Genomic DNA, 19,906 nt, shown 5'->3' on the forward strand with positions numbered 1-19,906 from the left:
CCGCCTCTACCAGGCGCTCCCCGCGCGCCCCCCTGACTGCACCACCGCCGGGCCGTGCGATGTGCGCGGGGGCGGGGGGGGGGGAGGGGGCCGGGCAGCGCCGAGCGGCGTGGGGACGTCAGCGGCAGCCGGAAGCTCCCCCGCGCTGCTCCCGGTTGGTTCCGCCCGCGGGACGGGGCCGGGCGGCGCGCGCTGGGCCCAGGTGGGCGCGTGCGGGGCGGGGCGGCGGGAACGGGGTGCGCGTGTGCGGGGGGGGGTTGCACGCCCGGGGGGGGGGGGTGTGCACGTCTACGGGGGGTTGTGCGGCTGTGGGAGGGTTTGCACGCCTATGGGGGGGGTTACACGCGTGCAAGGGGTTTGCACGCCTATGGGGGGGCTTGCACGCGTGCAAGGAGTTTGCACGCCTATGGGGGGGCTTGCACGCGTGCAAGGAGTTTGCACGTCTATGGGGGGGCTTGCACGCGTGCAAGGAGTTTGCACGTCTATGGGGGGGCTTGCACGCGTGCAAGGAGTTTGCACGCCTGCCGGGGGTGTTGCACGTCTACAGGGGGGTTTGCACGCGGGTAAGGGGTTTGGATGCCTGCGGGGGGGTTGCACGCGTGCAAGGGGGTTTGCATGTCTATAGGGGGTTGCACGCGTGCAAGGGGGGGTTGCATGTCTGTAGGGGGTTGCACGCGTGCAAGGGGGGGTTGCATGTCCATGGGGGGCTTGCATGCGTGCAAGGGGTTTGCACGCCGGCGAGGGGTTGCTCTCCCGCCGGGGGCGTTGCACTTCTGCAGGGGGGTTTGCACACCTGCCGGGGGTTTGCGCCCCTGCGGGGTGGTGCGCGGCTGCGGGAGGTGCGGGCGCGGGCTCCCAGGGCCGTGCACGCCCGCAGGCGGGCTGCGTGGGGCGGTGCGCGAAGTAACGCCCAGAGGTGGGAGGGCGCGCGCCTGCAGCGGGCTGTGCACGGCCGCGCGTGCCGCAGCCGCCGTCGGGGCTGTCCCGCGAGGGGCCGAGCGGTGCCGAGCTCACCTCCTGCCGCTGCTCCTCCCGCAGGGCCCTGCGGCCAGAGGCCCCCGCAGCGGGCACCATGCGGCGTGCGCTGCGGCGAGGCCGGGCGCTGCACCCCAGCAGCGTGCCCCGGCGCTGCGCCTCCAGCTCCTTCGCCGGCCACCCGCTGCCGGAGGGCGCGGCTGAGGACGCAGAGAAGGGCCAGCGCCGCGTGAACCCCCTCAACATCCAGATGCTGTCCCGCAGCCTGCACGAGCAGATCTTCCGCGGGGCCCGGGTGGGCTACTCGGAGGCGGCCGTGCGGCGCAGCGTGGAGCACCTGCGGCGCCACGACCTGTGGGGCAAGGAGACCTCGGCGCTGCCCGACGTGGAGCTGCGCCTGCCCCGCATGTACGGGGACAACATCGACGAGCATTTCCGCCTGCTGGCCCAGAAGCAGAGCCTTCCCTACCTGGAGGCTGCCGAGGAGCTGCTGCGCTGCCGGCTGCCCCCCGTGCCCCCCAGCTGGGCCTGGCAGCTCGGCTGGACCCGCTACGGCCCCGACGGCCGGCCGGAGCCCGTCGACTTCCCCCGGGATCGGGCGGTGGTGCTGGACGTGGAGGTGTGCCTGGCCGACGGGCAGTGCCCCACGCTGGCGGTCGCGGTCTCGCCGCACGCCTGGTGAGATGCCGGCGCGGGGTTTGGGTCCCCTGTGGGTCTCGGTGCGCAGCCCCTGAGTCGTTTTGACGGCCGTGTGCCCCGCAGGTACTCGTGGTGCAGCAGGAGGCTGCTGGAGCAGCGCTACTCCTGGTCCAGCCGCCTGACCCTGGCGGACCTCATCCCGCTGGAGAGCGCGGCGGGCGCCGGCTGCGCTGGGCGGCAGGACTGGCCGGAGCGCGTGGTGGTGGGGCACAACGTGGCCTTCGATCGGGCGTTCATCAAGGAGCAGTACCTCATCCAGGTGCCCTGTCCCCTGGTGGCTCATCCTGCCCGCCTTGCTCCTCTGGCTGCGTGTAACGAGGGCTGGGCGCGACCCGTGGCGATGCTTCGTGCTGGCACCTGGGGTCTGCTTCCCAGATAATTTGTGTCCGCTCTTCGGGGTGGTTTTGGCAGTGCTGTTATGCACGAGTAGCCCCGGGTTGTGCTGGCCTCGTTTGGCAGCACCAGCTCCATGCCTTGCGTTTGTCCCCCGCACGAGAGGCCGTAGTGGGAAGGATTTACTGGGAGGTGCTCGTGCGTCCCGTGAGGTTATCACAAGCTCCGAGGTGGCCACGGGCAGCTCCATGCCCTCAGGAGAGGGGTGCTGGGAGGCAAAGCTTGGCCCCGGCACAAGCAGCCTGAGCAAGGCCTCGCAGCTCAGCAGTTTCGCAGCACGTTTCTCCTCCAGCATGCCCGGCACCACCTCTCCTCTCTCCTGGCAGGGCTCCCGGGTGCGTTTCCTGGACACCATGAGCATGCACATGGCCATCTCGGGGCTGACGGGCTTCCAGCGCAGCCTCTGGATGGCCGCGAAGCACGGCAAGAGGAAGGGGCTGCAGCAGGTCAAGCAGCACATCAAGAAGACGCGCAGCAAAGCCGAGGGGCCGGCGGTGAGTGCGGGGCCGCGCCGCTGCCCGCCTCCTGCGCCCGGGGGTGCCCAGGGATTTTGGGGCGGCTCTGCTGGGCGAATCGCTCCCAGCGCCGTCCAGACGGGCACGGGCTAAAATAAAATAACGCGGTTGTCCTCTGCGCCCACCAGGTCACGGCGTGGGACTGGGTGCACGTCAGCAGCATCAACAACCTGGCGGACGTGCACGCGCTCTACGTGGGCGGGGAGCCGCTGGAGAAGGAGGCGCGGGAGCTGTTTGTGAAGGGGACCATGGCTGACATCAGGGATCACTTCCAGGTGCGGGCGGTGATGCTGGGCATGGGAGCGGGGCGGGAGGAGCTGTGGGGTGCTTCCCGTCTCGGTGCAAGGGCTTTGGGCCCGCGTGTGAGCCGTGCAGGGGGCCGTGGGTCCCTCCTGCTCCCGGTGACGCCGTGCCGTGCCCCCAGGACCTGATGTCGTATTGCGCCCGCGATGTCCGGGCCACCCACGAGGTGTTCCAGGAGCAGCTGCCGCTCTTCATGGAGAGGTGAGGGGTCCCGGCTGGAGGCGGGGGCTCCGTGGGTCTGCTGGGGACGGGATGTGGCTGATCCGTCCCTGGGGAGGCCGGGAGGGTGCTGAGCCCCGTTCCAGGGGGCTCTCGGCCCCGTCTGTGGGTGAGAAGGAGCAGGCAGCCGTTGGAGCTGCGATCTGCTGCTTGGGGGGCAGCTTTGCTCCGGGAGGAACCTAATTCGGGGCTGCCTGGGGCTGCAGGTGCCCCCACCCCGTGACGTTCGCAGGGATGCTGGAGATGGGGGTGTCCTACCTGCCGGTCAACGGCAACTGGCAGAGGTACCTGGACGACGCCCAGGGCACCTACGAGGAGCTGCAGAAGGAGATGAAGAAGTCCCTGATGAACCTGGCCAACGACGCCTGCCAGCTGCTGCACGGGGACAGGTACCACGGCCAGCCGAGGGGAGGGCGCGGCGCCGTGCCCCCACCCATGGGTGCTGGAGCACGGCCACGGCGTGCCGGCAGGTACAAGGAGGACCCCTGGCTGTGGGACCTGGAGTGGGACACGCAGGAGTTTAAGCAGAAGAAACCCCCGAGGAAGAAGAAGGATCAGAAGGTGAACGGCGGCGAAGCCTCCGGGGCAGGATTGGCGCAGGAGTGGCAGGAAGGTGAGCGCAGGGGGGCTCGGGGGGGACCCGGGGCTCGAGGGATGCTCAGCCCCAGGCCACCCCCCGTGCCCTGCCAGACCCCGGCCCCCCCAGCGAGGACGAGGAGCTGAAAGCAGCCCCCGAGGGCGGTGCCCTCCTGCAGCGCCTGAAGGACACGGTCACGCTGCAGCCCAAGAAGCTGCAGCATCTCCCCGGCCACCCGGGGTGAGTTGGGGACCGCGGGGGTGGCCGGGGGGGCTCGCTCCGCGCTCCCTGTCCCATCGCCACCCCCCGTGTCACCCCCCCCCCCCCAGGTGGTACCGCAAGCTGTGCCCGCGCCTGGAGGAGGAGGGCTGGGTGCCGGGGCCCAGCCTCATCAGCCTGCAGATGAGGGTGACCCCCAAGCTGATGCGCCTGGCCTGGGACGGGTTCCCCCTGCACTACTCGGAGAAGCACGGCTGGGGCTACCTGGTGCCGGGGCGGCAGGACAACCTGCCGGCAGCCCCCCCGGAGGCGGGGGGTCCCGTGTGCCCCCACAGGTGAGGGGGATGCTGGGGGCGCTCCGTGGGGGCTCGCCTGCGGCGCGTGGCCGCGTCCTCATCGTGGCTCCGTGGCTACAGGGCGATCGAGCAGCTGTGCCGGCAGCACCGGCTGGAGAAGGGCCGAGAGCAGCCCCCGGAGGAGGCGAGCGTGGAGGACGAGCTGCTGGTGATGGACGGCAGCAGCATGTGGCAGAAGGTGACGGGCTGGGGGGGGGCCCCGCTGGGAGGAGGCCTCCTGGTGCTGGGGCTGGGCTTTTTTCCAATGCACCCGTAAAAACCAGCAGAGAGAAAACCTCTTTAATAAGGTGCCTAACCTGGTCCTTTTGGGGCGGCCCCTCTCTGCCGCAGGTGGAGGAGCTGAGCCAGCTGGAGGGGGACGAGGGCAGGGCGGACCAGAGCTTGGTGCAGGTAAACGGGCTTTGCTGCGGGGATGGGACCGTGCATCCATCCCCGTTTCCTCGATTTGTCCCCCTGCCCCGTGCTGGGGGCTCCCAGCGAGTGCCTGCGCGGAGCAGGAGGGCCCCGTGCCCCCCACGCCTCGTGTCACCGGCTGCAGGAGGAGGGGGACGAGCGGTGCGAGCTGGTGGAGGCGGACAGCCGGCCCTCGTACCACCACGGCAATGGGCCCTACAACGACGTCGACGTCCCCGGGTGCTGGTTCTTCAAGCTGCCCCACAAGGCAAGGCGGGGGCTTGGTGCTGAGCCCTCCCCAGCAAATGGGGCTGCATCGCCCTGCCCCGTGGCCCGGCTCCCCCCTAATGTCCTGCTCTCTCTTCCAATATCCTTAATCCCTTCCCGGCGGGCATGAGGGCTCACGGGGCTGTGCTGACGCCGAGTGGTGGCACGCTGAGCCCCGAAATCTCTTTGCTGCTAAAGGACGGGAACGCTAACAACGTCGGGAGCCCCTTTGCCAAGGATTTCCTGCCCCGCATGGAGGACGGCACCCTGCGGGCTGCCGTGGGACGCACCCACGGGACGAGAGCCCTGGAGATCAACAAAATGATCTCCTTCTGGAGGAACGCTCACAAGCGGATCAGGTGAGCAGCCCCGGCCCGATTGCCACCTTCCCACACGTCTCAGAGTACGTATATGTGTGTCTGAGTCCCTACGGGTGCTCAGAGCTTGTATTGGTGCTGGGGGGTCCCTGTAGCCACGGGTGCTCAGCACCCTATATGCCCTTACGTGCCTCCGCAGCTCGCAGATGGTGGTGTGGCTGAAGAAAGGGGAGCTGCCTCGCGCCGTGACAAGGTATGGAGGGGAACGGATGGTGCCGGGAGGGCTGCGTCGGGCTGGGGCTCACCCTTTGCCCCTGTCCCAGGCACCCAGACTACAACGAGGAGGACGACTACGGAGCCATCCTGCCGCAGGTGGTGACCGCGGGCACCATCACCCGGCGGGCCGTGGAGCCCACGTGGCTGACGGCCAGCAACGCCCGGGTACGGCCGCGCTCGGGGGATTTTGGGGCACGGCAAGGGGGGCGTCTGTGTGGTTTTGGGGTGGCGGGTGTGTTCTGTATGGGAAGACGGAGCTGGGGAAGGTGGGAGCCGTGCTGGGATGCGGGAGGAGGAGGAAGAGGAGGGGGAGGAAGGCTGTCCTCATGCTGCAGAGGAGGAGGGGGCGTTGCACGGGGTATGCTGAGCTGGGCACCCCGTCCCACAGGCCGACCGCGTGGGCAGCGAGCTGAAAGCCATGGTCCAGGTGCCACCCGGCTACTCCCTGGTGGGCGCGGACGTGGACTCCCAGGAGCTCTGGATAGCCGCCATCCTGGGCGAGGCGCACTTCGCCGGCATGCACGGTGAGCGGGGCGCCCCCGGTGGGGCGTCAGCACCCCCAAAACGCTCGGCATTCAGCCCCTTCCTTCCTCCTCGCCGCAGGGTGCACGGCCTTCGGCTGGATGACCCTGCAGGGGAAGAAGAGCAACGGGACGGACCTGCACAGCAAGACGGCCGCCACGGTGGGCATCAGCCGGGAGCACGCCAAAGTCTTCAACTACGGGCGCATCTACGGGGCCGGGCAGCCCTTCGCCGAGCGCCTGCTGATGCAGTTCAACCACCGGCTGACGCAGGAGCAGGCGCGTGAGAAAGCCCAGCAGATGTACGCGGTCACCAAGGGCATCCGCAGGTGGGTGCTGCCCCGGGGGCTGCAGGGTGCGTGGGGACGGTGTCCCCGTGGGACCTGGCTGTGGGTTACCCCCGCCTGGATGTTGCTGCCCAGGTTTCATCTGAGCGAGGAGGGCGAGTGGCTGGTGAAGGAGCTGGACCTGGCTGTGGACAGGGCGGAAGATGGCTCGGTGTCAGCCCGGGATGTCCACCGGCTCCAGAGGGAAGCTGCGAGAAAGTGAGATGCTGTGACCCCAGACGGTGTTCGTGGGACAGGGGCGTGAGGCGGGGAAGGCCACGGCTGGTGGGCAAAAAAGGGGCCGGATGGTCCCAGCTGTCTCAGGTCCCTGTCCATGGGACTGGGGTGCTCCCAGTCTCTCCCAGTGTGTGAGCAGACGGCTGCGGGGGCTCCCCCGGCTGCCCCCAAACCAGAAGAGGGTGTCTGAGACTCCAGCAAACCCGCCTTCTGCCCCGACAGGTCCCGAAGGAAGAAGAAGTGGGACGTGGTGGGCCACCGGTTGTGGGCTGGCGGCACCGAATCCGAAATGTTCAACAAGCTGGAGAGCATCGCCTTGTCCTCCTCGCCGCAGACCCCGGTGCTGGGCTGCCACATCAGCAGGGCGCTGGAGCCCGCTGTGGCCAAGGGGGAGGTGAGGCCGGGGCTCGGTGCTGCTGTGGCGGACCCCAGCTCTGCCCTCCTGAGGCGCGGGAAACCCTGCGAACCCCTCGGAGCCGCAGAAGAAACCCGTAGGTGCTGGGTCCTGTCCCCCTTTTCTCTATCTGTGTGCCAGGGGAAACACAGGAACCCTGACTGAACAGCCTTCGCCCCTCTGAGAGGAACGGGCCCAGGCCCCGAGCGTTTCTCAGAGCATTTCTCTGGGCATTTCTCCTCATGTTTCTCACAGCGTTTCTCCTGGTGTTTCTCTGAGCAGCATTTCTGCGTTTCCTCTCCCCAGTTTCTGACCAGCAGAGTGAACTGGGTGGTGCAGAGCTCGGCCGTCGACTACCTGCACCTCATGCTGGTCTCCATGAAGTGGCTCTTCGAGGAGTTCGACATCAACGGGCGCTTCTGCATCAGCATCCACGACGAGGTGCGCTACCTGGTCCAGGAGCAGGACCGCTACCGGGCGGCCCTGGCCCTGCAGATCACCAACCTGCTGACACGGTGAGCTGGGGGGCTGAGGGAGAGAGACGGGGCCGGGAGAGAGATGTGGGGCTGGGACCCCTCCTGGGGCCAATCCTGAGCGCGTCTCCTCCCGTTACGCGGGGCTGTGGCTCCCGTCAGCTCTACACAATGCCCTTCCCCGTGCTTTATGGCATGTGGTTTATAGAGGAGCTGGCCGAAAGCAGAGCTATTTTCTGCCGGGCTGAGGTAAGGATACAGCAAACAGCTTTTCTGTGCCCAGGCAGCGTTCGCAGCGGGGGAAGCCGCCCTGATGTTTGTGCCTTTATCCCAGCTATTGCGAGCACAGGGCTTCCTGCTGGGCAAATCCAACATCTGCTCTGCGTGGGAGGATTAGGCAGGAGTGAAGGGCTGGGTTTGTCCTTTCTTCCTAGGAGGCTGAACCTGGCGGTGCCGCGTTCCTCTCACAGCTCCTGTGGCAGTCCTTGACCCTCCCGCTGCCCGGCGCTTACAACGCACTTTGTCTTCCAGCCGCTGACTGACATGGGTGCAAAGCAATCTGCGCCGAGGGCTGCCCGCTGTTTTGCGAGGCCGCCTTTGTTCCAGCCCAACCTGCGGCTGATCAAAGCCCCCCGCGTGCAGTAAGAGGAGAGCTGGCTGAGCGTGCGAGAAGTTAGCGGGCTCGCTCTAACTTCTAAGTGGTGGCTGGTTTCTGCCTTTCAAAAAAAGGCCACGGAGTTCTTTCCCCAGCGGAGAACCAGCGGTGCTCGTGGTGAAAGAAAAGGCTGGGCAATAAGCTTCTCCATTAAGCAACCTCCCTGGCTTTTTTTTTTTTTTTTTATTCCCCAAGGGGTGCTGCCTACAAGGAATTTTCTGCTGCCTGGGACCCCATGGGACATAATTTGGCGCCCCTGTTCTGTCCCCTGCAGGGCTGTGCCACGCTGCCTGCTGCAGCCCAGGTGTGACGGAGCCGCGTGCGGTGTGGCACGGCCCCACTTGCTCTCCTTGTGGTTCCAGGTGCATGTTTGCCTACAAGCTGGGCCTCCAGGACCTGCCGCAGTCGGTGGCCTTCTTCAGCGCCGTGGATGTTGACCGGTGCTTAAGGAAGGAGGTGACCATGAACTGCGTGACTCCGTCAAACCCCACGGGGATGGAGAAGAAATACGGCATCCCTGAAGGTGAGCAGCAAGCAGCCCTTCGAGCGCCATCCCCTATAAAAGCTGGAGGCCCTACAGGAGCCGCACTGCTGCTGGAGGTAGAGCCCTTCCCCAGGGGCTCATCCCTTCAGCCCCAGCGCCTCAGGCCCCTACACGCTGGTGCCAGCCCCTCTGCCTTGCTCCCCTTTCTCAGTGCCCGAGCAGTTTGTGCTGCTGCTTCCACCTATTTCTGATAAAGAACTCAGGGGCTGGCTCTGTTAGCCCGTGCACAGGTTCGCTTTGTGCCCCTCAGAGGGAGATGCGCTTTCCTCTAGTCTTTTAAATACAGCCCAAGATGGACTTGTTCCCTCTCTGAAATGAGATAGCTCTACGGTTGTGTATATTTTATCCTCCAGGCCCAAACATTTCTGGCCTTCAGTGTTTTCTCTCCTTCCGCCCTCTCCCTCAGCTCAGCAGAGCTGGGTTCAGAGCCCAGCCAGCCCATCCTGCACGCTTCAGCCTTGGCAGGGCTGTGTTCTTCCCCAGCAGTCCCGAGGTGTACAGTTGTCCCTGTCTGCACCTGACGTAACCCTCTAACTGCTGCAAACAAACATTTAATCGTTGGCTGGGAGCCGCTTTAAATAGCACCTCCTCACTATGCAGCAACGTTTTGCCAGATAAGAGGAACCTGCCCTCAGATTTGTTCTGTCAGTTATTGAACACATCAGACAGTTCAGCCTTAAGCAACATTTATTAGGAGTTTTACAGGTGAAGTGTGCTTTCAGAAGAAGAATCTGGGCTCTGTGGGCAAAAAGGGTACTTGTGTTCTCATCAAGAACAAAGCAAATAAGTGCCTCGAGGTCAGCAGAAATGTAACACAGCCCATACTGCTGGCTCTCCAGAGGAAGCTGGCACCTCTCTGCTTCTTGGGCGCTACGCACAGCAGCGAGCTTCAGCTCCAAGGGAGAACAGCCCCTCTTTGCTGCGTCCTACTGGTGCTGTTTTCTGCACTCACAGCACCACACAAACCAGAAGTTTGAATAAATTTAGGGCTTTCTGTGCTACATGCTCTGAGCTAAAAGCAAATAATTACTGTTACTCTCTTATTCGTATGTTGTACAGTCTGTAATTGTACTGCAGAATGCAAGGAACTCATTGTCCCATTGTCTTCCAGGAGAAGCACTGGATATATATCAGCTTCTTGAAATAACCAAAGGTTCGCTGGAGAAGAAGTGATGACGCTCGAGTGCCAGAACAACAGCTGTCCAGAGAGGGTGCCAGAACCTGGCTGTCCTTTCAGGAGCACATCTTTTGTCAGGGACTGATCCTGGTTGAGCTGCTTGCTTGTTGCTGGAAGAAGGGATGTTCCTGGAGAAAAGAACTGTGGTAGCAGCATGTTTGAATGGCAGAGGCATTTCTGAGGGCAGCAGCCAGCTTTAATACCTGCGACGCTTTACAAGAGTCACTGTTTGCACATCCCTGGGCATGAAGAAAGAAGTCTTAAGTATTTGACAAGAGAAACAACAAACTACTATCTCTGTACACACGGTTCTTCAAGACCAAGGTGAATGCCACAGAACAGGCACTGTAGAAGGAGGGGGCAGCAGTGGCAACCACACCTTTATTTTTTTCGCCGTCTCTTCTTTTTGGGTTCCTGGTTCTCATCTGGCTGCTCTGCTGTGGTGGACTGGAGAGAGAAGGAGAGAGTAGCAGTACCAAGTATGAATGTTTTTGTGTGAGTACTCTAATGAGTGTTTACTTTAGGAAAGCAGACTGACAGAACAGTATTGAGCACTTTCTCTTCCCTAGCAAAAATGGCCTGAAATAGGGGACTCCTCTCACCCACTGAAACTTTCCCCCTGGACCTCTTTAATTCATGCTGGAATTCAGACCCCAGGTTCTGAACGGCACAAGACAAGGCCTGGTTGTTCAGTGCAGGATCCTGGCTTGTTGATGCTGATTACACTCTGGGAAATATGGGCAAAAGCACCAATAAAAACCTGGACAATCAGCAAAGGCAAGTGGCGTATCTTTTGTCCAGCACAAGTTGTGCTACCTTCCCCAGCACTGTCTGCTGGAGGAGGCCAGCCAGTCGGGCCTCAGGCAATGCTGACAGACTTCTCTGCTTGCTGAGACAGGCAGAGGCAAACAAGAAGGTTTATAAACAGTCCTGCTTAACGCCAGGCATGCAGCCAACTGGTACATGGACACAAAGGTCACTCAAGGCAGAGGGCTGGACTGTAGGGAACACTTCAGGGCTATTTGCTCACTCCCGTTAGCTCAGTATTAAAGCGAAGGCTAACCCAAGGGAGACAAAACTGGCCTAGTTTTACATATACCTAAACAGCTCACACGTACACGTGGCAGCAGGACAGCAGAAACCCAACAGTAACAGCAGCTAAATGAGTTCTCACCTGGTCATTGTCTGGTTCATTTTCAGCATCCTCTGTGTTATGCTCCTGCAACACGCTGTCTAGCATGGATGCGTTGATGCGGAAGTCCCGGGAGGTACTTAGCTTCATATATTGCATCAAGTTCACCTGCAGCAACCGGAGGGGGCAGGACATACGGCATAAGCTTAATTTTCTACCCTGCCTAGTCCTACACACAGAACTAGAATGAAGTCTATCGTGATAATGATGTAGGACTGAAGCAAGAAGTAGGTGAAAAAGCACCTGCCCCTATGGAATCCAGTGGCCCGTTTATGTTTTTAAAAGAGCCCGGTGCTTGCCAATTATTCTAACTCTCATGTAGTACCTCATCTTGGTACATTGCTCTCCTGTTCAAGGAACAGGCTGGGGGGTGGGATGAGGTAAGCCAGCATTATGTTTCTGCTCTCCCGGAAACCGTAAGATAACAGGTCACAGGCACTACTGCCACTGATCCCTGCTGATATCAGGGTGACAGCAATTTGGTTTAGTTGAGCCAGGAGCCTGGGCAAAGATTGAAAGAAGGGTGAGGTTCTTACACTTTCCTAATCTGAGCAGCAATGGAGAGATTTTTTATTTTATTTTTTTATAAAGTGAAAACAGCAGTAGCCTTCTACCATGCCATGGTACCACTGTTCCATTGAGATCGTATCACGGAAGACCTCTGCTTTACATTACCTTTGATTTCTTGGAGAGATGGATAAGGAACTTCTCATATTGCTCTATTGCAAAAATCAGGTTGGGGATTGGCTTGGTATCCCGAAGCACCTTAGCCTGAAACGCAGAAAGGTGGGAGACAGGGCAGATTTGAAGCGAACAGCATGAAGTCTGCCTGGTATAGTCATCACTAACAAGCATCCCAGCTATGGCACCTGTATTTCTAGCAGCAGTTTAGATTCCCCTACAAGCCAGTGATGCTGTAGCATGACACGAAGGCCACAACCACTCCAGTTCAGAGAATTGCCTTCAGTAGCCTTGTTCCATAGCAGTCCTGCCTCACCAAGCCTTGCCAGCCTAGTTTGTTGCTGGGCTTAAAGTGCCTCCCAGAATGGTTCTGCAGTGAGGCTCTTTCAAGTATATATATTTTTTTCCTCAGTCCACAGCCCTGATATGCCTGACAGCCAGAGCAGAACTCGCTCTGCTCCAGCTCTGCAAAGACATTCTAAGCCTATGCTTTCCAGGCAATGAGCACACTGCTGTTTCATCACATTTCTGCCCTGTATATTTTACACCACTAATGTTTGTTCCCCATGCTGACAGGGGAGTGGCAAAAGGATGTGCAGCATTTCTTAATATTTCCACACACTCAGGAAGTGGCTAGAAAGATCAGGCTTGTGGTTTTTAAACACTTAGCATCACAGGAATGTCTGGGACAACAGACAAGACAGGAGACACCAACAAGGAGCGTAAACAGAGGACACAAAAGGCCAGGAACCTGCCAGCCTGCTGCTTACCTGCTCCTAACAAAATCAGCCAGACATTATCAGCTGCTTTACTTTAATGGAATCCAGTATTTTATCTTTAAAACTACTGATAAAATTAACAAACACTTAAATAGCATGGAGTATTGGCTCCAATAAATTATTCCATTTATGTAATTTCATAGCTTACCCCAAACAGAGAATAGTCAGACAACACAAACTATCCAGACTTGACCTTTTTCCATCCCTGGGAGCTTTTAGCCTGCATTTAGTATTTTTGTTTGTTTCACTTTTCGTAAACTTTTCGCTGAAGTTCAGGTTGAAGAAATTAGATTTTTGCTTAAAGGCCCAATGACAATGTGCCATTGGTGATCTCTAAGAAGCCACCAGGTAAAGCAAGCCTTGAGGTATGATCCCAAGTTCAAATGTAGCCCATATTCTAATAGAGAGCAAGACAACCTCACCATGACTGTGGAGACTGCAGCAGCTTCATCTTCTTTCTTCTTCTTTTTCTTCTCTTCTACAAAGCTTAAGCTCTCACTATGAATGTTCTAAAGAAGGAAGCCAAAAGATGTGGTCTTAGAGGGTAAACAGGGAAGGAAAGGCCAGCCAAGTAAGGCCACAGAAGGCTTTGCTCTAGCCAGCTAACACAGCATTTACCAGCTACATGACAGAAAGGCAGTACGTAAGGATGGAATCTCACAAAAAAAGGAAGGGAAGAAAATAACTTCACGGTTTATACATTCAGAAGCACGTATGTGTGAGACATCCCCAGGAACAAGAGCTTTGCATGCCACTGTATTTTCCCCAACATGCCAGGTCTGGTTTACAAGTCCTTTGGTCCTCGCTCAAGCACCCACTTCGTGTCTAAACAGACAAATCTCATCCCAGGTTGCTGTCTTTGGCACCCACAGGGCTTTGTATTGTGACGACCGCAGTGTCCTTGACCTTTACTTGCCACTGTGATTAACAGCAGTATCAACTGCGTACAAAAAAGCCACGTGAACAGAAGGGGAAATAAAAAATTAGAAAGCTAAAAACCAGTTCCCTAAACATTTTCTTCCTTCCCTGCTCAAACAGAAATCAACACGCCTGGTCCCAATGGTACTGAAATGTCTTACACTATTATTTGACATATTAAAACTTAAAATATAAGACATTCAAGTCATGTCAAGAAGATTAATAATCCCAAAAGGTGCCCATGCACTGCATCTGATTCACCACTCAGCATCAGACAGATGAAGTATGATTTTGCCACAGTTATTTTAGATCCTACCTGTACATAAGTAATGAATGAGTAACACTGTGGGGTCAAATGGGAACCCGAGAGCTTCACCTGCAAAGAAGCAGAGGCTGGTGTTACTCCCAGCTCAAGGCAATGAGCCATTTCCTCCAGCAATTTGCTCACACTCACCAGCTTTTCTAGCCTTCCTGGAATCGTATTCGAGGTGCTGCGGCAAGCTTGAATATACTGCAAAGAAAACATGAATGAGTCTCTTCTAGAAGCACTGTTCCCATCCAACAACCTGTACTTTCAGGCACGGGCTCAAAGCAGCTCATTCAATTGCCACTGACCAATTAAGAAAGGAAGTTCTGACAAAAGGATGAGGAGCTCAGAGGGCTGCCGGCTGTCCTCAAATCAGAAGACAGCAGGGTATCATTTCCAGAGCATCCAAGTCTTGTTTTTGTTTAAAGAAAAACTCTTTCCTATGCCAATGTTCAGAAAGAAATGAGGAACACCATAGATTGCCTGAACATAAGTTGGGTTCTTCTGAAACCATGACTGCTGAAGCACGTACAGTATTGTAGAGGTTACAGGAGTAGCACTACCGCTCGCAGTGAGGAGGGCAGCATTTGCAAGAACTATCCTCCCCAGCGGCTTGCTACAGCCCAAATGACCTCTGCATTCCAGAGCTGTGAGAGCTCCAGGGAATTCATCATCTTGTCTCAGATGAGTTCCCCAGTCTGAGCTCATGTCCCAGTTGCCCCAGGTCCAACGCTTTGAGCCTTACATGGGAATGAGTGGCAAGGGCAGGATTGCTGAGCACTGTGAGAATATTGTTAGTGCCTACAAGAGACGCTGGAAAGAACCAGTATAAGCCAAGTGCAGTCAAAGTCAGCTGGAGAAAAGCTTTCCTTTATCTCCCCTGGTATACCTATCACTGCTGTGGAAAGGTCACAAAACTGAATGCATAAAAGCCAACAGAATAAGGACTCATTTTATACAAGAGATGAACAGCCCAGTCCTGAGCATGGCTGCTGCCAGGGGTCACTGCGAGCTCGCTGAGGCAGATGGGGAAAAAGTTTTTAGATCCCAGCCAGCCCACTGTCAGCAGAGCTGCACTCACATGTTTGATGAGGGAGGTGAGGATTGTGTAGGTCTTGCTGAGGCTTCTCAGCAGCGTGTCCACACAGCTCCCTGCAGGAAGTGCTGTCTGCACCAGCTCGTGAAATACCGTCAGCAGAGTTCCCAGCTGCAGAATTATGCCTTTCTCCAGAGCCTGGGTTTGGTTTGATGCCTGAGAAGAATCTTCTAGTAGAAAGAAAGGAATACTATATAAATGTGTGTCTAACAAGCCAAATTAGGCAGGTGGGAGACACAAAAGACCACTTTTTGTCAGGTGCACATAACACCATGTCCTGGTTCCAGTTAGGACAGAGTTAAGTAGCTCATAGTAGCTGGTAGGGTGCTGTGTTTTGGATTAGGATGAGAAGAGCGCTGATAACATGCTGATGTTTTAATTGTTGCAGAGCAGTGTTTACACCAGGCCAAGGACTTTTCGGCTTCTTGCTCTGTCCTGCCAGCGAGCAGGCTGGGGGTGCAGCAGGAGCTGGGAGGGGACAGACCCAGGACAGCTGACCCAAACTGGCCAAAGGGGTATTCCATACCATCTGACGTCATGCTAAACAATATATAGGGGTGGCTGGCCGGGGTGGGGGGGCCGGCTGCTCGGGAATAGGCTGGGCATCGGTCAACGGGTGGTGAGCAATTGCATTGTGCATCACTTGTTTTCTTGCACATTGTTATTGTTAATACTATTACCATTATCACTATTATTATTGTTATTGTTATTATTATTTTCCTGTCTTAGTGAACTGTCTTTGTCTCAACTCACAGGCTTCACTTTCCCGTTTCTCTCCCCCATCCCAGAGAGGGAGGGGGGAGGGTGAGCGGACGGCTGTGTGGTGTTTAGCTGCCAGCCGGGTTAAACCACAACACACCAGTGTGGCACAGGGAAAATAACTGGGACAGGGGTTGTGACAACTCTCACTGTTGATGTGAAACCAACTCAAGGGAGAGTTTATCCGCCCTGAGATGATGCTACCTGGGAATCCTGAAATACCTTTTTGTCTTCGTCTGTCTTTGACAAAGGTGTAACAGTAAGAAGTGGGCCACTGCTATTACCTGATGTGTCCGATCCCAGACTGGTGAGTTTCTTGATAAGCCAATCCACCTCTTCAAGGACCTTATCTGCCTGACCCAGAACCAGCAGCTAAGACAGAAACAGCAATAACAAAACAGGTTCTTGGAGGAGTTTGACACAACAGAAATCTACAAGCCACTTGTAGCAGAGTGGCTGGTTGCTCCGTCCACACAGCTTTGACTCACACAGACAGTAGGGGCTGCAGTCTTGGCATTCACTATGGCAAAATGGGACCGACTCTCGACTTCTATGTCCTGGTGGGGGGAGAGAAAAATTCTGGTGAGCAAAACTTCAGCTCCTATTGTGTGGTTTGCTCTATCTGTTCTGCCCTGACAGAACTAAGTGAAGAGAGGGTAAGCTGCTGTGGACTCTGCATCATACCTGATCTATGTCTCCCAGGCAAGCATGGATATCTTGTGCAAGTTCACGCAGCAGGCTGACAGGACTCTTGTACAGAACATGGAGACTGAAAAGGAGAGTCAGCAAACCCTTACAGCAAGAGAGGTCCTCTGTGGGGGAAGGGAAGTAAAGCAGGATGTTAGCGGATGTAGAACTCCTTTCACTATTCAGGAACATCAGACATCCATTGAGGGAAAGCCTCAGATTCATTATGGATTTAAGTCTACGCTCCCAGAAACAATACACAGTAAATGAAAACCCTATCAACATGCTCTAGTTGCAACAGCAGAGTTTACAACAATGGGCACTGAACATAATGTTACAAGGGGGAATATCAGAGCTCTCGTCTCACAGGAAAATAGTGCTCAGAAGCACCGAGTAAGCACAATACAAACTCTGGCAAGAGTAATGTTTTTCCAGAATACAAATCCAAATTTGAACAACAGGTACACTAAGTAACAAGAGAAAAAAAGTCAAGTGGCTTCTTTTTTCAGCTGCTCTAATATTTATAGAGATGAAGTTTCTTTCCTAATACCCATGCTAATAAACACAAAGTCATGGCAATCTGCCACAGGATAGGACCTGAATCTATCTGCAAGAAAGAGATGAAAACAGAAAAAAGAGCAGAGCATTCAAGAGTCTAGTAACAGACCTGAGACATCACATCTGAACACACCCCTCAAAGCTTACTTACCTAGAGCATTTTCTTTGCAAATTTTGACTGTCCATGTCAGGAACTGAAGGAACTGTATAAGAGGAGAAAAAATATTAAGGGTTTGAAACAGAACTCAAAACACAAAATTAAACAAAAACAAGCAAGCTAGCAAACAAAAACACAAAAAGAGGTCATTCAAGACAATGAATCACAGCAACGGGAGACCAGCAGAGTCCCCTTCTGGCAGAAGGGCACTCAGCCATGCTCTGTTAAATTCCACAAGAGACACTTAACCTACTAACAAGTCAAAAGCTGAGATGCAGGACACAGGAATGGCTATACCTTCCCTCCGACAGAGTAACTGCTCCATTTAATTTAAGGTAAATGATGACTCCAGACTTCTAGCACACTTTTAGTGCAGTGCCTAATAGGTAAAATTGGGGCACCTCTCATCTGTGCTTTAGAAAACGCACCCTTGCATGGAGTAAATTAGGCACTCGGCCAATCCTTTCTGAAAAGCTGTACTTGGACTAGTCACAGATCTGCTGGCCTTTTTTGACTTTACTCCCACGTGGAAGCCAAACCACACCTAGGCTCTATTAGGAGTTGCTTCTCATGGAAACAAGCAGTTCGGGCTCCAGATGCCCAAAGGCAGCATCAGAATGTGCAAGGGGGAGGGTGGGAAAGCAACTTGTTCTTAACTGTGCTTGCAGGCATTTGACAAGATAATGCTTGACAGCTTACTAAAACTGTTGTTTTGACATGGTCTGGTCTGCAGGAGGCTAGAACATGAACACACACACACACGTCAAAGCCCAGATCAAAGCCCTCAGATATCAACTCAATCTGGTAATGTTCTTCCCACACCTATGATTGCTACACACATCCTCACCACCCCAAGAAGGTTATGAAGTACCTGCTGAGACGTTGGGTCCAGGAGTTTGGACAAAGTGGAGAGAACGGTGACAAGTAACTGTGTTTCCTTGGGGTTGAAGTCATCTTCAGCACTGCTGAACTGGTTCACCAGAGACCTCTGATCACGGGAAGAAAGGACAGAGACACTGAGCATGCATGCTTGTTGCGGGGACGTTTTAAGAAGTAAATAATCAGAAGCTGCATCATATAAAAGAATTGGCAATGTTCAAGAATGACAAAGAATATAATGAGAGGAATCTTCTAAGGAGCACAGATTTTTTTTTTTTTGAGTGCTTACTCAGAGGTCCATGTTTGATTCAGTGTGACTTCTACAACTTACTCAGGTATGCTTTGTGCTGCATTGCAGGACCTTAGAGCTCTCTGAATACACGTGCACTTCAATCCTGCTCTGCACACTGCCCTGAAGAAGCCTTCCTTAAGGATCAGAAACTTTTCTGAACAGCCAATGACTCAGAGTGTCAGAGTTGCTAGTGTATACTTGATTCTATGGTCAAGCACGAGAACTAACAGCATTTTCTGCCAGAATTACAAGTGCTTTGGAACACTTGCAGCACACAGTGGTACTTACCTGAAACTGTCGGATCTGGAAGGCAGCTTTCTCCGTGACATTAATATCCGCTTCTTCTGCGTCACCATCAGTAATATCTGGCAGACAGAGAGGTGCAGAAAAGAGCTAAATGCCAAGAGCAGAATACAGGATTTATTTCCAAAAGTAGGAAAGACTGCAACTGCTCGCAGCTAGGGAAGGAATACAGACGGTAAAACCGTGGTGAGCACAAAAACGTGCTAAAGGCAAACCTCAGATAGAACACTATATCAGACCCCAACTATCCTCTGCTGACAGAGTGATAGCAGGTAAACGTATCTCTGGAACTGGCATGAAAATCCATGGCTACTAAGCCCTCCTTGCTACTGAGGGACCAGGACTGGACCTCTCTAGCTATTTATGGATAAAGAACACACATGGGCTGGGACATGAAGGCTAGAAACCAGAGCAGAATTGTACCACATGCCTACCCAGGGCTTGTAGAAACTGGGGGATCCTTGCAGCGTACAGCTGCTGCACCGTGTTGAAGATCCGCAGACAACCTTCCAAGCACAGCAGGGAAATGCTTTTGCCTTTCTTCTTCCCAGAGTCTTCAACAACAGTGGGAATTGAAGTGTACCTCCAAAGCAGAACCCTAGGGGATGGGAGAGGAGTTGACAACACACGCTCCAGTAAAGCTGGCTGCACATTGCAAGAGCCTAGAACTCGGCTAATCACAGAATCTTCAGTTCATATTTTTAATATAACTAAACTGGAAAGTCTTTTTCCTTTAAGGAAGAGGAGGGAGAAGAGATCCACTCTAAAGGCTGTTTCAATGTGAGCCAAACAGCCACTGCTTTCTGCCTGCACAGCTAAATAACTTAATCCTTCCCACATGCCAAGGGACCTTCCAATCCCAAGTCCATTTTTAAGGACTCCTTTCTTTCACGCAGTTTTCCTTCTGTCTCAGACTACCCAAACACTGACCACTGGTGTCAAATCCGTCAATGACAAGAACAGCTCATCTCTTGGCAGTTTAAATTTGTGAAATGTCAGTTATCTCCACAGGGCTCTATATAAATAAAATCAGAAAGGTAAATGCAGGCAAAGCAAAGTGAAAAGCTTCGAAGAAAGCTAAATTGTTTGGCCTAGAGGAGACATTTCTATTTGCAGGCAAACACCTTTTTCCTGCCCCTCTAACTGTTCTTGTTCCCTTTCTTATTCTCTCTCCTTTCTTCTCATTAGTTCTCTCTGTTGTGTAGATGAACTTACTCTATTTCCATATCCAATCACGCAAACATGTAGCTCATATTTAGCTCCAGTGACTGCAACAAAAACAGTTTCATCTATGGGATGAGACACAAAATATACAGGTAATTTGTTTTTTGTGCTCTCTGCTGAGAGGGATCTGAAACAACCACTTGCACATACGACCCAGATCCTAAAAGACATTTAGTTGCTTAACATTCTCAGATTTCCAAAAGATTAGATGCCTGAGTATCTTCAAACACCTTGCAAA

At 55.2% G+C, this 19,906-nt stretch overlaps 2 protein-coding genes across 5 annotated transcripts in view; one reads left to right on the top strand and one right to left on the bottom strand.

Moving 5' to 3' along the window:
- Positions 1-44: 44 nt before the first annotated feature.
- On the top strand, positions 45-10,606 carry POLG (DNA polymerase gamma, catalytic subunit). The gene is made up of 23 exons (XM_080607630.1): positions 45-202; positions 1,039-1,653; positions 1,738-1,933; positions 2,394-2,561; positions 2,711-2,857; positions 3,007-3,086; positions 3,311-3,493; positions 3,575-3,717; positions 3,795-3,921; positions 4,011-4,235; positions 4,317-4,434; positions 4,587-4,646; positions 4,795-4,917; positions 5,115-5,275; positions 5,433-5,486; positions 5,557-5,674; positions 5,898-6,033; positions 6,113-6,359; positions 6,453-6,575; positions 6,816-6,987; positions 7,294-7,502; positions 8,478-8,638; positions 9,771-10,606. The coding sequence occupies exons 1-23, from the start codon at positions 60-62 to the stop codon at positions 9,830-9,832; spliced, it is 3,771 nt and encodes a 1,256-aa protein (XP_080463756.1). The 5' UTR covers positions 45-59; the 3' UTR covers positions 9,833-10,606.
- The window catches only part of FANCI (FA complementation group I), a 25,962-nt gene continuing 15,384 nt past the window's right edge, over positions 9,329-19,906 (bottom strand). For 2 of the 4 annotated variants that reach the window (XM_080607626.1, XM_080607629.1), the window contains 14 exons: positions 18,879-19,042; positions 18,430-18,506; positions 17,842-17,958; positions 16,965-17,016; positions 16,253-16,380; positions 16,057-16,125; positions 15,853-15,940; positions 14,795-14,979; positions 13,861-13,917; positions 13,723-13,782; positions 12,911-12,997; positions 11,704-11,799; positions 11,011-11,136; positions 9,329-10,283 (listed from right to left, as the gene is read on the bottom strand). In XM_080607626.1, coding sequence (XP_080463752.1) covers positions 10,218-10,283; positions 11,011-11,136; positions 11,704-11,799; positions 12,911-12,997; positions 13,723-13,782; positions 13,861-13,917; positions 14,795-14,979; positions 15,853-15,940; positions 16,057-16,125; positions 16,253-16,380; positions 16,965-17,016; positions 17,842-17,958; positions 18,430-18,506; positions 18,879-19,042 — 1,372 coding nt within the window. In that variant the 3' untranslated portion in view covers positions 9,329-10,217. The remainder of the gene's footprint in view (positions 10,284-11,010; positions 11,137-11,703; positions 11,800-12,910; positions 12,998-13,722; positions 13,783-13,860; positions 13,918-14,794; positions 14,980-15,852; positions 15,941-16,056; positions 16,126-16,252; positions 16,381-16,964; positions 17,017-17,841; positions 17,959-18,429; positions 18,507-18,878; positions 19,043-19,906) is intronic. The other 2 variants (XM_080607627.1, XM_080607628.1) reach the window with 2 other exon arrangements.

The sequence above is a fragment of the Anser brachyrhynchus genome (assembly GCF_964034855.1).
Source record: "Anser brachyrhynchus genome assembly, chromosome: 11".
NCBI classification, from domain to species: Eukaryota; Metazoa; Chordata; class Aves; order Anseriformes; family Anatidae; genus Anser; species Anser brachyrhynchus.

Bases quoted from the DNA above. Each gene is read 5' to 3' on its own strand.
- POLG (XM_080607630.1), top strand. From the start codon at position 60: ATGTGCGCGGGGGCGGGGGGGGGGGAGGGGGCCGGGCAGCGCCGAGCG. The intron at 1,934-2,393 runs GTGCCCTGTCCC...CTCTCCTGGCAG, and splicing joins AGGAGCAGTACCTCATCCAG to GGCTCCCGGGTGCGTTTCCT. The intron at 5,675-5,897 runs GTACGGCCGCGC...CCCGTCCCACAG, and splicing joins TGACGGCCAGCAACGCCCGG to GCCGACCGCGTGGGCAGCGA.